This window comes from Coregonus lavaretus (assembly GCF_964263955.1).
Source record: "Coregonus lavaretus genome assembly, contig: HAP1_SCAFFOLD_166, whole genome shotgun sequence".
In the NCBI taxonomy this organism is placed as follows: domain Eukaryota; kingdom Metazoa; phylum Chordata; class Actinopteri; order Salmoniformes; family Salmonidae; genus Coregonus; species Coregonus lavaretus.
The window spans coordinates 45,045-62,288 of record NW_028161624.1 but is presented as its reverse complement, the minus strand read 5'-3'; the positions used below and the strand labels follow the sequence as shown (position 1 = coordinate 62,288).

Below are 17,244 nucleotides of genomic sequence, written 5' to 3'. Positions count from 1 at the left end.
TTTATACAGTATACATCTCAATATAACCAATATGCTAAACGGCAAATAGCTTTAAACATAGGCCTCATACTGTCTAGAGATGTCTATGGCGTTTTTCTGGAAAAATAACACAACCTATTGGAATGGTTCTTATTTGAGTCATTATTACCATAGTTTACCAAATACAAACGTTAGATTATAAAATGTGTTTGGTTTGTGTGTGTGTTGGGGAGGTGAGGAAGGGAAGGGGAATAGCCTACCAGAGGGCTTTTTAGTCTCCAGTGAAAAATAAAATAGCTGTTAGCGGATGTAGTAAAGTGGCACATTACGCACGAGGGGCGCAGGCATATTTTTTGTCCCGTTGCAAGAATAACTTGGAACAGAGGAAACATTGTTAACATGATTTTATTAGCAGCTATAAGGAGACATGCATACAATGATTTTAAGTATGATAATAACTTAATAATAACTTAATGTACCACAGGCTAGAGGCAAATAAATAGGCTGTTGAAATGATTCTACGCACGCCATGAGACTAGTACGCAATCAAATGAATGGCTTGGGCCATTCATTAAAAATAATAATTTCTAAATCGGATAAAAACTCAAATAAGTCGCACCATATAGTGTTTTTGGTGTCAGAACAATAACGTAATATAACCGTGGTAATTATAGTAACAAACATATCAAGGATTATATTTTTCCCAACTGCATGGGGGAATAAGGGAGGAATGTATTTAGAAAGGCAGTGGTTAGAACCACATAATACATCTAGTCCTATTGTTATGATTTACGTAGGCCTAATCTATTTCTATACAATTTGGGGATATGAGTCTGAGGATATTGTTTTCAATTGGATTCTTAAGGAAATAAGAGGGATCCCACAGAAATTGGCTCTGCTGGTGTATAAAATCATCTAAACGTGACGAGTTTACACTTGTAAAATGCATTACGCACAAATTACGCACAAGGTTTTTCATAACAAATGCACGTATTTGATAAATAACGTGTTTGTAACGTTTTTATTTTCGACTGTATTTCCCATTATGTTAACAAGATAGGTAAACAATCTTTGCCACAGCCTATTTTGTTACTGACTTAACCAGCAGCAAAGTGGAAAACTAATTTTGTTGTAACAGCCTACACTGGATTCTTTACTCTTGCTTCATGTAGGCCTAGTAGCCTGTAGATTTTCAAGGCTGTTGATTATTGTTTGCGCATGTAAAATTATCTCTAATTGGTAGCTAAATAGCTCACATTCACACTTGTAAATAGGGGACATTAACTAATAGTCTATTAAACATTTTGTCACAATGTTCTGTGAACTTGAATAGAGCAATGTTTTGACGCTTCTTGGAGAGAAAATTGTAACTAGCTTTCCACTAAAATGTTTTCAAGGTCTGAAGACATCTGCAGTTATTTGCACTGTCCCTTCACATGTAAATAGTTATTTGTGTATGATCATATCTTCACTTCTCTCTGCCTCGTGTGTGTGTGTGTGTGTGTGTGTGTGTGTGTGTGTGTGTGTGTGTGTGTGTGTGTGTGTGTGTGTGTGTGTGTGTGTGTGTGTGTGTGTGTGTGTGTGTGTGTGTGTGTGTGTGTGTGTGAGTGAGAGTGGGTGCATGAGGTCAATGTTTACAACACAGATTATCGTAAAAGGTAATGCAGCCCATTTCATATCACCTATACTATCTATCCACCAGTTTAGGTTGAACTGAAAGCCTTTAATACACCACTTACCTTCACCTTTTCATTTATTCTATTAAACCTTTAAACAAAATGAATATGGCATACTGGCATTACGTGCCTTGAATGGGAGGAGTCTCTCTTCTTGTGTTTTAATTGGCTGTCAGCTAAAGCGCAGAGAAGTGTGAGTATCAGTAATAATATCCAGCATGTTTTGCACAAGAAATGTCAGCCAGAAAGGGCTATCCTCATCCTCCGTCAAATTATACCCCAACGATGTCATGCTCTGACAACCAAAGTGGAAACTCGTTTTTAGTGGACTCCTTAATCCACGGAAGAACCGAGAGCGGTGCCTCCTATTACCAAAGTAACAGCCTGTATTTGCCACCAGGCTCGGAGTACTCCTATGGACTACCCAATGGCACTTTTTTCTCGGGGCTCAGTAAACGCAACGAGAGCAATTCTCAAACTATGGTACCCTCTTCTGGCCCATATTCCCATATTCAAGGGATGGAAACATGGCTAGAGACCTCGAGATCTTGTCGAGTAGATCAGCCGAGCAATCAGCAGCAAATTGCTCATTGTTCATTCTCTCCGAGCATCAAAGAGGAGAATGCGTACTGCCTGTATGAATCAGAGAAGTGTCCAAAAAGGTCAACAACGACGGACGACATTTCATGCCAGGTTACAAACAGCACCGTGCCTGTTCCCGGTTACTTCCGCCTGTCTCAGACATATACCGCTTCAAAGCTTTATCAAGACGTTCAGCCGAACCCACAGCCGACTCACTTCGCTCTCCAACGTCCGGCCCGTTTCGACACCTCACCACCATCGGCTACCCGGGTGGTGGATACAGGCAGGAGGGAGAGTGAAGCACCGCCTGACCCACCACCATGTGCTCCAGCCCCGTCAAGAGATGAGGACACCCGGACATCGTCTGCGGATGGTGTGTCCTCCCCCGAACCCACCGAGAGCTGTGCAGAAAGTCCAGACAAACCCGTTAAAGGTGAGTACTACTCTAAATCCCAAATATGACTTTATGACAATGGGCTCTTGATGGGTGTACACGGAGGGAGTGTCAATGCCCCCGAGTCAGTGTAGATGTGCCTTGGCGTTAACCTTGGTTTTTAGAGGCATATCCTACTGCTATATCGATTATATTGTGGACATTAAAACTTCCCATATGTGGGTTATATGCGCAGTGGTAAAAGCATATCTTTGTTGGGTTTGACAGAGTGGCCATGAGCTGGGATTTCCTCCAGTTTTTTAAATGAGTTTCTGACGAGGAGCAGCAAGTCCAGTCCAGTACATGTGTCCAATACAATGCGTTGATGTCCTCAGGCGTCCCCATAATCCATCAAATGCAGCCATCATTTCAGCAGACTATGAGTTACTTTTGTCTTAATAAAGGCGTATTATTACATTGACATATAATTAAGTGGATATTGAGCACAACGTGGATGTAATGGCTTAGGTTTTTGGATAGATGCAAAATATGTGCATACAACGTGCATTGTGTGTGTGTGTGTGTGTACATTAACTTCGTATTACTGTCAAATAAACTCATGGGTCCAGGATGGCTATTCAAAGATAATTTGAGACAACAAATGTTTTTTTGAAAGGATAGGTGTTTGTCTATAGATGCAAACATGTTATGGAATTGGGGAATACATTATTTCTGTGTACAATAATTACATTTGGGCAATAATTATTTTAAAAGGTTGTCTACCTCCGTTAGCATGGTCGTGCAGTATTTACTCACGAATTCAATGAGGTTACATTAGGCCAAAGTAACTTGGAAAGTGCATTACGCACGAATTACGCATAATGTTTTTCATAACAAATGCACCGTTTTTGATAAATAACGTGTTTATTTCATACAATATTTAAATACAAAACCAGTTGGAAGAATATACACTGGCATTTTAAAGTTACATCAGTGCAGTAGCAGTAGTAATTTCTCGTTCATTCCCTTTCTACAGGAGATGGAAAATCTGAAACAAAGGCTAACTGGCTGACAGCGAAGAGTGGCCGGAAAAAGCGTTGTCCCTACACCAAGCACCAGACTCTTGAGCTCGAGAAAGAATTTCTCTTCAATATGTACTTGACTCGTGAGCGTCGCCTGGAGATCAGCCGCAGCGTCCACCTGACAGACAGGCAAGTCAAAATCTGGTTCCAAAACCGAAGAATGAAACTGAAAAAAATGAGTCGTGAAAACAGGAGCTATCGGGAGCTATCGAACAACTTCAGTTTTTCGTGAGACATTCGTGCGGTATTTGGCGCCCTCCTTCATCAATGACAAGGGCGCCTTCCTTCGAGAAACCCTTGTTGTGTGAATATGACCGTGTAGGATAGGCCTACTATAGCTAACTTATTGATATGTCGTTTTTTTGACGTTGTACCTGTATACGTCTCTGTTTTGTTTGTCGTGGTTATGTATTTATACTGTCATAAGATATGGTTGCTCCGTTTATGTATAGAGCAACAGTTAATATAGATATGGAACGACTTAAGTGTTTCAGAGCTGCACAATATCGGCATTCGTTGTACATAACATAATACATGGATGTAGCCACCTTGAGTGACGCATTGACATCTGTGCATGCTGGAATAGCTCTTGGGGAAATGTTGTAACCTGTAGCAATATAGGCCTACGTTACGTCATGGCTAAAGAGCCTTGACGGGTTTGATATTTAATATCTTTACATTATGCTGGTATGATAGCCATATATACTAAAAGCATCACACAATAACTATTTTGTTAAAGGTTTTATTTATACACACGAAATGTATCTGAGACTTGTAAATATTGTTTACAGTTTGCCTTCTCATATTTGTCTTCATGATTTTATTGTTCTCGCCGACCGTTTTAATAATATTGCCCATATTCTCATTGCTTTGTCTATAGAGAGACTATACTGTGAAATTCATTGATATGTGGTGTGTCGGCCTCACTAAGTAAGTCAATAAAAACATGGCACGTTTTTACCTTGCATTAGCATGCTTTAGTCCACAGATCATGTTTCCTGTATAGAATGTAATCTTTCATACCCACGATAGGAATAGCCGGGGGGCGGGACTGCCCTCTTTATTCCACGAGCTTCCATTTTTCAGATGCGGGTTGGTTTTACAGTAAAAAAGAAAGAAAAAAAAGAACATCAGTTCCCTCTTTTCTGTGATACTAATGCCCTTCATTTCAATATGAATCATTGCTTGCTGTCTAGGACTCCCTGGAAAACAGTGGCATTTGTTACTGAGTGGACTATCCTGGCCAAATAGATACAAATGAAATGGCCATTATGAAGTTTTATGGTCAAAGAGATTCCGTCGGGATAGCTATTGTTTACTGCAGGGTGTACTGGATAGATGGTGCCAAAATGACCCGGAAAACAACATTATTTTCTCAAGGACATCACTGGCGGTAGTTTGGTTCATCATCATATGCTTCCTATGAAAGGACACAAAGTCTGTCGACCTTTGGAGCGTTGTGAAATGTGCACGCAATAAGACACACTATTTTGGCTGTATCTTTTCAGGTGTGCAAATGGTGTGCTATGCGTAAAAGAAGTGTAAACATTGAGAAATGCTAGAATTTTGACCAACTAATTACAATTACATATAGAATCACAGTAAATTATAAGATCCCTATGATTCTGACTGTATATGTTCCAGTTGTGCAAACCGAATGAATGCGTCCAGAAAATGTTTGTAGCCTATATCTATTTCTCTAGGAGGAGAGAGGGCTGTTGAGGGGTTTAGGTAGTTTCGTGTTGTTGGGCTGTATTTTCCCCCACAACACGAAACTGTCTTAATTGCCTCAGTAAAACTCGGCGCTTCACAGAAACACTCCAAATTGTCTCTGGCACCAGAGCTGTGCCCTGAAGGAAGTAGGCTACATTTACTGAGTAGCCTAGACGTGTGTAGAATATTCTATAACAATTCGGATGCATTTATTTATGTAATGTCTCTGCAGAAATGTATTGTCTCTCATGTCGACATTAGGCTATTATAAGTATGCAAACAGCGCAGCGGAGCCATGCTGCAGATTTCGCGCCTACCTGTCACTTCAAAAGCATCTCTGCATTTGAACTTTATGTTTATTGTGGTATAACGTGATATAATCAGAATTCGATATAATTCCAATGCAAGAACCCCCAAAATGTAGCCCCTTCCCCGATTTCAACTGCCCCCTTACCCCCTTAAGTCACTTTATCCTGGCGCCGGGTCTGATGCATATAACAAAAAGAAAAAACGAACAAAAACAATCATGGCTGCAAGGGACATTTTGTTCCTCACATATTCGCTATATCTATTCAAAACAACAACAAAAGAGGAGCAATAGAGGCGGCCTTTAGCCTGTATGTCTCAGACAGAGAGAGCGCGAGTTGGCTTGAGGTAGAGGAAGGACTGCAAGGCCTCGGTTATGATCATTGCAGTCTGGCCAATGCCTCGTGCGCTGCTGCCGCGTTCCCAGTGGCACACATTCGAAGTGCCGGATGCGTCTGCTGAGCCACACAATTTACACAAAGGATGGATTTTATTGGCGATATTTAGTCCAGACAGCCAGGTTGTAACCTAAAGAAAAACAACTAAATAGCCCCCGTAATAAAAAAATACTGTTATAGTACCTATCGTTTTTTCTCTCTCCCCAGTTTGATGGCTAAAAGCGCCGGGCAGACACTCCTAGTGTTCACTCATTGGTCCATAAATAGTAAGGGGCTGCTATGGTTTTACACACTAACGCAACGGGATCTTTCCCCACAATCTATTGAAACTTGGATTTGTTGATGCTACTATGTGGACGTATTGTATCTTTATTTCTGGACACTAATTCGATGGTAGAATACACATAGCTTGTTCCTTGTGTACACATATTGTGTAAATTGTTGTATAGGCCTGTGTTTTGCAGTCTTAAATAAAAATAATAGTCCTAGTCTTACTATCAAATAATAGCCTATGTGAGGTATACATTAGATTAGGTCAACTTTGTCGTATCGATTTGGGACAATCATTTGGTAAGTAAGATCAAATTCATTCGTTGGAATGTAATAATACACACTATAAAAGTCAAATTAAATAAAAATGACTAAAAAGCACTTTCAATGGAAATTCTCCATTGGAGATTCTCTATTGAACATTATTTTTAGTCCAGGACTATGGTTCAATCTGTGTCCGGGAAACCGGCCCTTGGTGTGTTTAGCCTAAGGGGCCACACGGGCCTACGTTTATAACATTTTACACGGAATTTAAATGTTCATATCCCAGAGCAATGGAGACAGTATCACTAAAATAGTTGCTGTTTTGGTTATCCTTATTTTACTGCACGTATAATCGAATAATCTCGAGCCTTTTGAAGAGCATTACTCCGGATGATAATAATCGAAATATCTGGTTTGAATAACACGTGCAATAGCCTAATAACAATGAAAACGATTTCCTATGGCTGTATTATGAATACATCAAATGGCAAATATGATTAATATGGCAAATGTCAAAACTCACACTCACATTTACCCTACAGATACTACGTAGGCCTGTTAACGCACAGGCCTACTATTTTTAAATGTGGGTATGTATTGGCCAAATCTTTAGAGTCATATTTAATAAGTAGCCTATATAACGATATCACCAATCTAATGCTATAAAGTCTTTGGAATAACCTCGGAGTTTTTGCCCTTATAGGGAGGCCTATAGGCAATAATGGACTGAATTATGTTGATAGATACGGGATTCTTTGTTGAATAAATTCAATCTATCCAATTCCAAATTTTAGATAGGTGGTGAGAGTTCTTAGCAGCAAATGAATAGGTCTTATCCTGCGCATAGAAACTACTACATGCCACAATGTAGATATAGCTCCTTAGCACATTGCTGCATTCCTTTCTTTTTTAAGGATGCTAGAAAATATGCTATACTCCCCTACTTTGTAGACCTACATAAAACATATCAACGTTAAAGTCTCTTTTCACAACAAAAATCATAAACCTTAATACTTGTATAAAATTATATCGGCATATGGCTTTGCTATTACAAATATGACGGAGGAAAATGGTGACCATTTAGCTAGTTGAGTAGACTGATTTATTATTTATTGTTCTGTCCCACGGTCACGTGTCTGCGCCACCCAATCCAATCCCGGCCAAGGTTCAATTTATTGAACGAATGTGGTGGTTCTTGGTGCAGCGAAGAAGTAGTATCATGATCCAGTTTTTCTAAATATATGACAGTGGAAGTTTAGTAGCGTTTTGCTGTGTGTATTTGTTGTCATGTCGACATTAGGCACGCTGAGTTACTATGCAGACTCGCACCTTCCCCCAGACCAAGGCGATATTATGGCACCCACATACTCAAGCAGACCAGGGCTGGAACATGCGAGCCAGCCGATTCTAACTGAATATGGCGGTCAGGAATCTTGCCCTTTGCAGACGAAATCTTCTATTTTCAGCGCGTCTTGGAATCCCATTTCTGCTCATCAGCCTCCGAGCTGCGCATCTATAACACATCAGCCATATTTACACCATTGTCCAACAGGAGATACCGATGGGATGTATATGCGTTCCTGGACGTTGGAACCGGTTTCTACGTCGATATGTTTAACGGGATTATCGTCAAATATGCACTATGATATCAAACCCGAGCCGCTAATAGGGAATGGGGACTGCACAACGCTGGAAACGCACACACCTCTTGTGTCCGACATTGACAATGGACGGTTCCTCGCAGAGAAGGATACGATCGGGTGTGATGTCATTTTCTCCAAACCCAACGAAGAGAGCAGCACATCAACCGTAGAGGAAAGGAGGGAGAGGGAGATCGACACAAGTAAGCATGGCATCTTTCATTTGGCTTCGTGCGTCATGGTGATCATGATCTCATATGTGTCTCGATCTTTGATATTAGTGAATGTTGAATTAAGCAGGAATCTAGAAATATAAGATGAGAGGCTGTTGTTAATCAATTATTCATATATAAAATAGGCCTGCTGTAAAGGTTGAGTTCACGTCGAATTATTGTATCCATTATTTGATAACGAATGGATCCATATTGCGCCAAAGCAGTACCACTGACCGACAGCAGCAAAATACCCTCCCCTCCTCGACCCAGTTTGTAGCCTACTGTGAAAGATAATATGATTTTGCTATTTGGATTATATTGGACCAAAGCAGCTGCCCCACAGTGGGAAAATGTCCTCCCCTCCCCTCCTCGTTTTTACTGAGAGAAACCACGATTTTGCTATTTGGATTATGATAGACAACACTATACCAGTTCATTTCCCACTGTTGTGGGCAGTAGACTAGGCCTTAAAAGTATGACCTATGCTACAGTAGTAGACATCATTCATGCTCTTATGGTCATGAATATGAATACAAGAAGAGGCTTGGTCAGCTAATATTTCTGCAGATCTTAAAAATAGGCATTCATGTAACGAGATCATAGGTTTAGGCTATCTCTAGTCTAGCAGAACAACGACAGTCCATGGATATCCATGGATATCCTCCATTGGGGGTTTAGTAGGGTAAGTAAGGCCGAAACGAGCACATAAACGGCTGATTGTATCAACTACTGCATGTTGGCTATTTCAGCAAGACCTTGTCTGCGGTTGTTCGTCATCCACAGTTTGTAATACCATTCTGACTCTTGTGGAAAACATTATTTCTCATGAGCTCTGTCTCGCTTTTTTATTTTTATCGAACCCTCTTTCAGATGACCCATCCTCCAACTGGCTTCATGCAAAATCCACCAGAAAAAAGCGCTGCCCATACTCTAAGTATCAGATTCTCGAACTGGAGAAGGAGTTTCTGTTTAACATGTATCTCCCCCGTGACCGTAGATACGAAGTAGCAAGAGTTCTTAATCTGACTGAGAGACAAATTAAAATCTGGTTTCAGAACCGCCGGATGAAGATGAAGAAAGGTAATAAGGACTGTCGAAAGACATGTTAAAAAGGCGAGTAGAGCGGGCCTTGTAGACCCGTAGAGTCAACTGTGAATAGTTAGAATTGGTGGACTTTCAGGAAACAAAGATATTTCTGGAAAATAGTTCCTAATCTATCCACATGTTGCTTGATCTATAGTCTATGTTGTGTTCTGTAGGACTGTTGTGTTGTTGTCGTTGTCAAATCTGTTGGCTCGTTTTCTTCCTAGAGTGTTCTCTGTTTGGTAATGGTTATTTGTTTGATTGGTACTTTGACGTTATCTCAATAACTTTGGATGTCATTGGTAAATAATTCCATTAGTGCACACAGATTATATGTTAGAAATTGTCTAATGTTCGTTGCATGAAATGTTTCATGAATTGATTTTGTGTTGTTTTTTTTTCATCAAGAGTTTAGTCTATGTTATAGGCCAAATAATGTTTATGCGTTGACTACCTGAATGTGTTTCAACTACCTATTAGACTATTAATTTATAGTTGTTTTTGCCAAAAGCAACATGTTTTTCCCAGTGTGAGATTTTTTAAATTGCTGGGATAAAAATCCTTAACAGTTTTGTCTATGGAATTAGAGCAACACTGTGCACACGCAAAATACCTCAATGTAAGAGTATTTCGATTCTAAAATGAAGAGTCGTTTGTATGAAATATCAAATAAAATTTTTAAAATTATTTTGTGCGTCGCAATCCATATTTTTTGTTTGGAAATCAGATAATGAATTATTACTAAGATTCTAATTGTTGCTAAATGTCCAACATTTGACAAGATATTTGTATTTATTTGCTTCTATCCAAAACATATCTAACAACTATAGTTGCTACAGCCCTTAATCTTATTCAGTTCTAATTTTCATTTAAAAAGGCAACCATATTTTTCATGTATAGGCCTACGCCTGATACAAATGTTGCGTATGATAAACTATCACAAGATGCATTGGCCTATTTATTAAAACATTAAACATATCCCATATCAATATTTACAGAAAATGTTATTTATTTAGTCAAAATTTGAGAGTATATGTAGGCTAGGCCTAAGGGCATAATTATATCCAAACAGGTACTAAAGAAGTGGATATATGTCAAGCCTACAGGCCTATATAGGATTAGTGGATTTAAAGCTGGCATTTCCCGTGTTGTCCATGTTGTCTTAGTACCGCCACACACTATTTCAACAGCCCCTTCTCTCCCTTTCCTTTAGGCCTTGTTAATAGCACGGCCATGAGTTCTGAATCCCAACATACAGTACATATACAACGCATTGCTGGACACTGGACAAGCCAGCTCCATGCTATTTGCTATAGGCCAACTGTGCACTGGCAGACGATATTGGTTGCCATGCAGCAATAAACCACAATCACAGCCTTAACTGTTTATGGGGTGCAAAGCGATTGAGAGCGGAAACGAAGCAACACCATGCACGTCTGCGCGTCGGAATATCACTATAATACGCTTTTCATACGGGCTGTTTTTAAAGGGTTAAACATTTCAATGGTTGTAATTACAAAAAAACATGGTTAACCACGTTGTTCAAAAAACATATATTAAAAGACGAAAACACCTATGTTTCCAGTCACACACACACACACACACACACACAATTCACACTGCCACACTCACAGGGCCTGCTATGGTGTTGTTTGGCCGCGCTGTGACGCAGATGGGGCCTGTCTTCAAAGGTCGTAATCCAGAAAGCTCCTCCATAAAACGCGGGCTCAGCCATGCTGTCTGGTTTTTCTATTTTAATTACTTTATGACTGTGCACCAACAATTATACTGTTTCAGCGCCGATACATCCATTTGTTGTTTTCGGGCACAAAAGGCTGGCTGAGACTCATAAGCTTTATTGCCGTTTCCAACCAATGACTAATCTTAAATCCTCGCCTTTGTGGTCCAATTTCAATAGGTATCGTAAGCAATTTAAACTATTTGAACTTATAAAAATTGTTAACTATATATTTAATGTGTTGAAACACAACATGATGGTAATTCAGTCACAAATATGTCTAGGCATAATCTTACTACTAACCTATGCGGGCATTTTGGGCGCATTTAGTGTTGCTGTTGTCGCATAACCAGCAGGTGGAAGCAACGTCACGTTTGAGATCGAAGAGTCCCAAAAGCACATTTTGGCTGCAGCCTTGCTTCTTGAACCGGGACGAACGACCATGTGTTCTAGTGTGTAGTCCAATGCAAGCAGGACATATGAGAATAACACGCCTGTCCAAGATGTGGACAGACGTGGGCTACTTATATGCAGTCGAAAGTATGTTTTTGTCCATTTTCACTTTGAAACAGGAGACCAAGGTGACACAAAGAGAGCAACAGAGAGAGGTTTGAGAGTTGATTACATGTTAATAATAATAATAATAATAATAATAAACATGTTACTTATCATAGATAAACTGCATCGACAAAATGGCTGTTCGGTAGCATTATCTTTACCCCATTACATGCTATGGATGGACATTCATTGTATACCTTTAGTGTGTTAATAAATAGAATATCGCCAATAAATAACAAATTCTATCAGCAAAATTAAACCAAACCAATAAAACAAAGTCTAGTTAAGCTATAATTTATCAATTTTTCCCATGTTAATCCACTACATTACAAACTAAACACCTTATCTGCATGTGAGAGAGAGCAATAATGCAGAATTTCATCATGCAGGTCCTCTGCTTGGCCTGCTTGATAATGTAGGTCCTCTGCCTGTTTCTAGCACCAATCTCTGTGTTTTTCTGTGAGGACAGAGGCCATCAAGGACAGAGGGGAGGGGCTGAGGGGCAAGAGTTTATCTGTTTGGATACTAGGCACTGTCTCCAAATGGCCTGTTCCCTAGTTGTTCTGCTGCAGTGGGCTCTCTTCTCCCTTTTTGTCATTTACAGGAGCAATTAGGATTAAGTGCCTTGCTTAAGGGCACATCAACAGATTTTTCACCTAGTCAGCTCGGGGATTAGAACCAGCGACCTTTCGGTTACTGGCACAACACTCTTACCCACTAAGCTACCAGCCGCCCCCTCAACCCTTCTGTCTTTCTAGCTCTTTTGGACTTGTTGTTGCAATGTCACAGCTGAGGTGATTTGTCTGGACCCCTCTCATCTCATCTCATCAGAATAATGCTTATAACTATATTTGTCACCTTCGAAATTATTGTCACCCTTATTGGCACCCTTGATAAAGATTAGCAAAAAATACTGTATAAAATAAATAATACAAATACTACTTTTTTTGCTTGGGCTTATTGTCTTGCTGGAAGATCCACTTGCGGCCAAGTTTCAGCCTCCTGGCAGTGACAACCAGGTTTTTGTCTAAAATATCCTGGTACTGTAAAATTCATGATATTGTTGACCTTGACAAGGGCCCCAGGACCAGAAGAAGCAAAATAGCCCCATAACATCAAAGATCCACCACCATCTTTTACCGTAGGTATGAGGTACTTTTCTGCATATGCTTCTGTTTTCCAACACCAAACCCACCACCATGGTGTGCGTGGTCAGAGAGCTCTATGTTCATGTCGGTGATCCTCTGTAGCTCAATTGGTAGAGCATGGCGCTTGTAACGCCAGGGTAGTGGGTTCGATCCCCGGGACCACCCATACGTAAAAAGGTATGCACACATGACTGTAAGTCGCTTTGGATAAAAGCGTCTGCTAAATGTCTTATTATTATTATTATGTAATCTGACCATGGCACTGGTTCCAACCCAAGTGCCAATGCCGTTTAGCAAATTCCAGGTGTTTATTTGTTGGATGACATGAAAATATCCAGAAAAGTACCTCATACCTACTGTAAAAAATGGTGGTGGATCGTTTATGTTATGGGGCTATTTTGCTTCCACTGGTCCTGGGACCCTTGTTAAGGTCAAAATGCATTGTTGGTTAAGGGCTTGTAAGTAAGCATTTCACTGTAATGTTTACACCTGTTGTATTCGGCGCATGTGGCAAATAAAATTTGATTTGATTTGATTTGACATCATGAAATTGACCCAGTACCAGGATATTTTAGCCAAAAACCTGGTTGCCTCTGCAAACTTGGTTGCGGCTGAAAGTGGATCTTCCAGCAAGACAATAACCCGAAGCACACATCAAAATCCACAAAAGAAAGTGTTAATTGACCACAAAATCAACATTTTGCAATGGCCATCTCAGTCTCTGGACAACTCCATTGAAAAACTGTGGTTTGAATTGAATAGAGCAGTCCATTAGCGCAGACGAAGGATATCAAGGATCTGGAAAGGGAAGGGTGCCGCAGTATTGAAAACATGGGTGGCAATAATTTTGACCCCTATAATTTATGAGAAAAAAAAGTATTACTTGTTAAACACAATCTCTTTCTCTGAGCAATTATATTAGTATAAAATATGATTTGGAGCATACAATATAGCTCAGTATTTGTATTATTTATTTCATACAGTCTTTTTTGCTTATATCTATCAAGGGTTTCAATAATTTTGGAGGTGACTGTGCATAGCCTCACAAGTCTCACAAATCTTTGTGCATTTTCACATCTTGGACAGACATGATATTCTCATACTTCCTGCGTGCATTAGTCTACACACAGTTTCCCACTTTGAACTTTTGAAAGCTTTGTGTTAGGGGTGATCAGGAATTTGGTTATGGGCTAAAATAATCCAAAACTATACCCTGAAGAAGCAAATCTGGGGGAAGAGTGAAAGGTACACAACATTTAGTTGTTCAGCCTTCCCAACGTACAGTGGGGAAAAAAAGAATTTAGTCAGCCACCAATTGTGCAAGTTCTCCCACTTAAAAAGATGAGAGAGGCCTGTAATTTTCATCATAGGTACACGTCAACTATGACAGACAAATTGAGCATTTTTTTCTCCAGAAAATCACATTGTAGGATTTTTAATGAATTTATTTGCAAATTATGGTGGAAAATAAGTATTTGGTCACCTACAAACAAGCAAGATTTCTGGCTCTCACAGACCTGTAACTTCTTCTTTAAGATGCTCCTCTGTCCTCCACTCGTTACCTATATTAATGGCACCTGTTTGAACTTGTTATCAGTATAAAAGACACCTGTCCACAACCTCAAACAGTCACACTCCAAACTCCACTATGGCCAAGACCAAAGAGCTGTCAAAGGACACCAGAAACAAAATTGTAGACCTGCACCAGGCTGGGAAGACTGAATCTGCAATAGGTAAGCAGCTTGGTTTGAAGAAATCAACTGTGGGAGCAATTATTAGGAAATGGAAGACATACAAGACCACTGATAATCTCCCTCGATCTGGGGCTCCACGCAAGATCTCACCCCGTGGGGTCAAAATGATCACAAGAACGGTGAGCAAAAATCCCAGAACCACACGGGGGGACCTAGTGAATGACCTGCAGAGAGCTGGGACCAAAGTAACAAAGCCTACCATCAGTAACACACTACGCCGCCAGGGACTCAAATCCTGCAGTGCCAGACGTGTCCCCCTGCTTAAGCCAGTACATGTCCAGGCCCGTCTGAAGTTTGCTAGAGTGCATTTGGATGATCCAGAAGAGGATTGGGAGAATGTCATATGGTCAGATGAAACCAAAATATAACTTTTTGGTAAAAATTCAACTTGTCGTGTTTGGAGGACAAAGAATGCTGAGTTGCATCCAAAGAACACCATACCTACTGTGAAGCATGGGGGTGGAAACATCATGCTTTGGGGCTGTTTTTCTGCAAAGGGACCAGGACGACTGATCCGTGTAAAGGAAAGAATGAATGGGGCCATGTATCGTGAGATTTTGAGTGAAAACCTCCTTCCATCAGCAAGGGCATTGAAGATGAAACGTGGCTGGGTCTTTCAGCATGACAATGATCCCAAACACACTGCCCGGGCAACGAAGGAGTGGCTTCGTAAGAAGCATTTCAAGGTCCTGGAGTGGCCTAGCCAGTCTCCAGATCTCAACCCCTTAGAAAATCTTTGGAGGGAGTTGAAAGTCTGTGTTGCCCAGCGACAGCCCCAAAACATCACTGCTCTAGAGGAGATCTGCATGGAGGAATGGGCCAAAATACCAGCAACAGTGTGTGAAAACCTTGTGAAGACTTACAGAAAACGTTTGACCTGTGTCATTGCCAACAAAGGGTATATAACAAAGTATTGAGAAACTTTTGTTATTGAACAAATACTTATTTTCCACCATAATTTGCAAATAAATTCATTAAAAATCCTACAATGTGATTTTTCTGGATTTTTTTCCCTCATTTTGTCTGTCATAGTTGACGTGTACCTATGATGAAAATTACAGGCCTCTCTCATCTTTTTAAGTGGGAGAACTTGCACAATTGGTGGCTGACTAAATACTTTTTTCCCCCACTGTAGTTCAATGTTGTGTTAACGTCTTAGCCTACTGTTGCAATGGTTGTTGAGCACCCTAATTTTATGAGGTTGTTTATGTATTGACTGTAAATCCCTCTGGGCGAGCGAGAGAGAGAGAGAGAGAGAGAGAGAGAGAGAGAGAGAGAGAGAGAGAGAGAGAGAGAGAGACAGCTAAAGGTCCAGCATGTAAAATATAGGCTGAATGTGATGCGTGAATGGGATTCCATTCAGTTCACTATGTCAAGGGTAGACAACTTTCAACGTGTCTCTGGCAGAAGCGGCCATTTGAAAAGCCTTGGATGTTGTTTGCCGTGCCCCCTCCCCGGCCCCAATACATCAAGCCCCATGTCAGCTCCAATGACAGAGGCCATTATTGAGGATTCGGTAGAGAAGTTCACAGAGATGTCATGGTGATGATGAACACCTGGGTTACGTCCCAAATGGCACCCTGTTCCATATATCGTGTGCTACTGTTGACCAGGGCCGGTAGGGGAAATAGGGCTCTGGTCAAAAGTAGTGCATGCACTAAAGGAATAGGGTGCCATTTGGGACGCATTCCTGGTCACTTGTGTCTTCAGCTTCAACTTCACATCATAGTGTAACTGAAGGGTCCATAAATATAGTTACGTTGACTGGATATAATATAGGATATAAATATAGTTATGTTGACCCTTTTGCAATGCAAAGTAAATAAGGATTTGATTCCAAGTCCAATTCCAAATTCCTTTAATGATTAAACCATATGTTTACCACAGTAAATTACAACTCTGATTAAAACATGTACAACAGTGCCCTGTCTAATCAGAAAACATATATTTGGACTGATTAGAGGAACAGTTATTTTCTTCTGTTTGCTTTGTGATATTATTGAGAGCCCAGGAACACACAGTTAGGCCTATAGTACAGGAACACACAGTTAGGCCTATAGAACAGGAACACACAGTTAGGCCTATAGTACAGGAACACACAGTTAGGCCTATAGTACAGGAACACACAGTTAGGCCTATAGTACAGGAACACACAGTTAGGCCTATAGAACAGGAACACACAGTTAGGCCTATAGTACAGGAACACACAGTTAGGCCTATAGTACAGGAACACACAGTTAGGCCTATAGAACAGGAACACAGTTAGGCCTATAGTACAGGAACACACAGTTAGGCCTATAGTACAGGAACACACAGTTAGGCCTATAGTACAGGAACACACAGTTAGGCCTATAGTACAGGAACACACAGTTAGGCCTATAGTACAGGAACACACAGTTAGGCCTATAGTACAGGAACACACAGTTAGGCCTATAGAACAGGAACACACAGTTAGGCCTATAGAA

The 17,244-nt window shown here is 40.4% G+C and overlaps 2 protein-coding genes across 2 annotated transcripts; both read left to right on the top strand.

The window, feature by feature from the left end:
- Positions 1-1,781: 1,781 nt before the first annotated feature.
- On the top strand, positions 1,782-4,648 carry LOC311120318 (homeobox protein Hox-A10b-like). Its single transcript, XM_084194940.1, has 2 exons — positions 1,782-2,670; positions 3,647-4,648. The coding sequence occupies exons 1-2, from the start codon at positions 1,890-1,892 to the stop codon at positions 3,922-3,924; spliced, it is 1,059 nt and encodes a 352-aa protein (XP_084051066.1). The 5' UTR covers positions 1,782-1,889; the 3' UTR covers positions 3,925-4,648.
- Positions 4,649-7,930: 3,282 nt separating this feature from the next.
- LOC311120317 (homeobox protein Hox-A9b-like) lies at positions 7,931-9,607 on the top strand (the record flags this gene model as incomplete). Its single annotated transcript, XM_084194939.1, has 2 exons — positions 7,931-8,486; positions 9,369-9,607. The coding sequence occupies 2 exons, from the start codon at positions 7,931-7,933 to the stop codon at positions 9,605-9,607; spliced, it is 795 nt and encodes a 264-aa protein (XP_084051065.1).
- Positions 9,608-17,244: the final 7,637 nt, after the last annotated feature.

Excerpts from the sequence above, each read along its gene's own strand:
- LOC311120318 (XM_084194940.1), top strand. The coding sequence starts at position 1,890 with ATGTCAGCCAGAAAGGGCTATCCTCATCCTCCGTCAAATTATACCCCA. Across the intron at positions 2,671-3,646 it reads TCCAGACAAACCCGTTAAAG|GAGATGGAAAATCTGAAACA; the intron begins GTGAGTACTACT and ends CCCTTTCTACAG.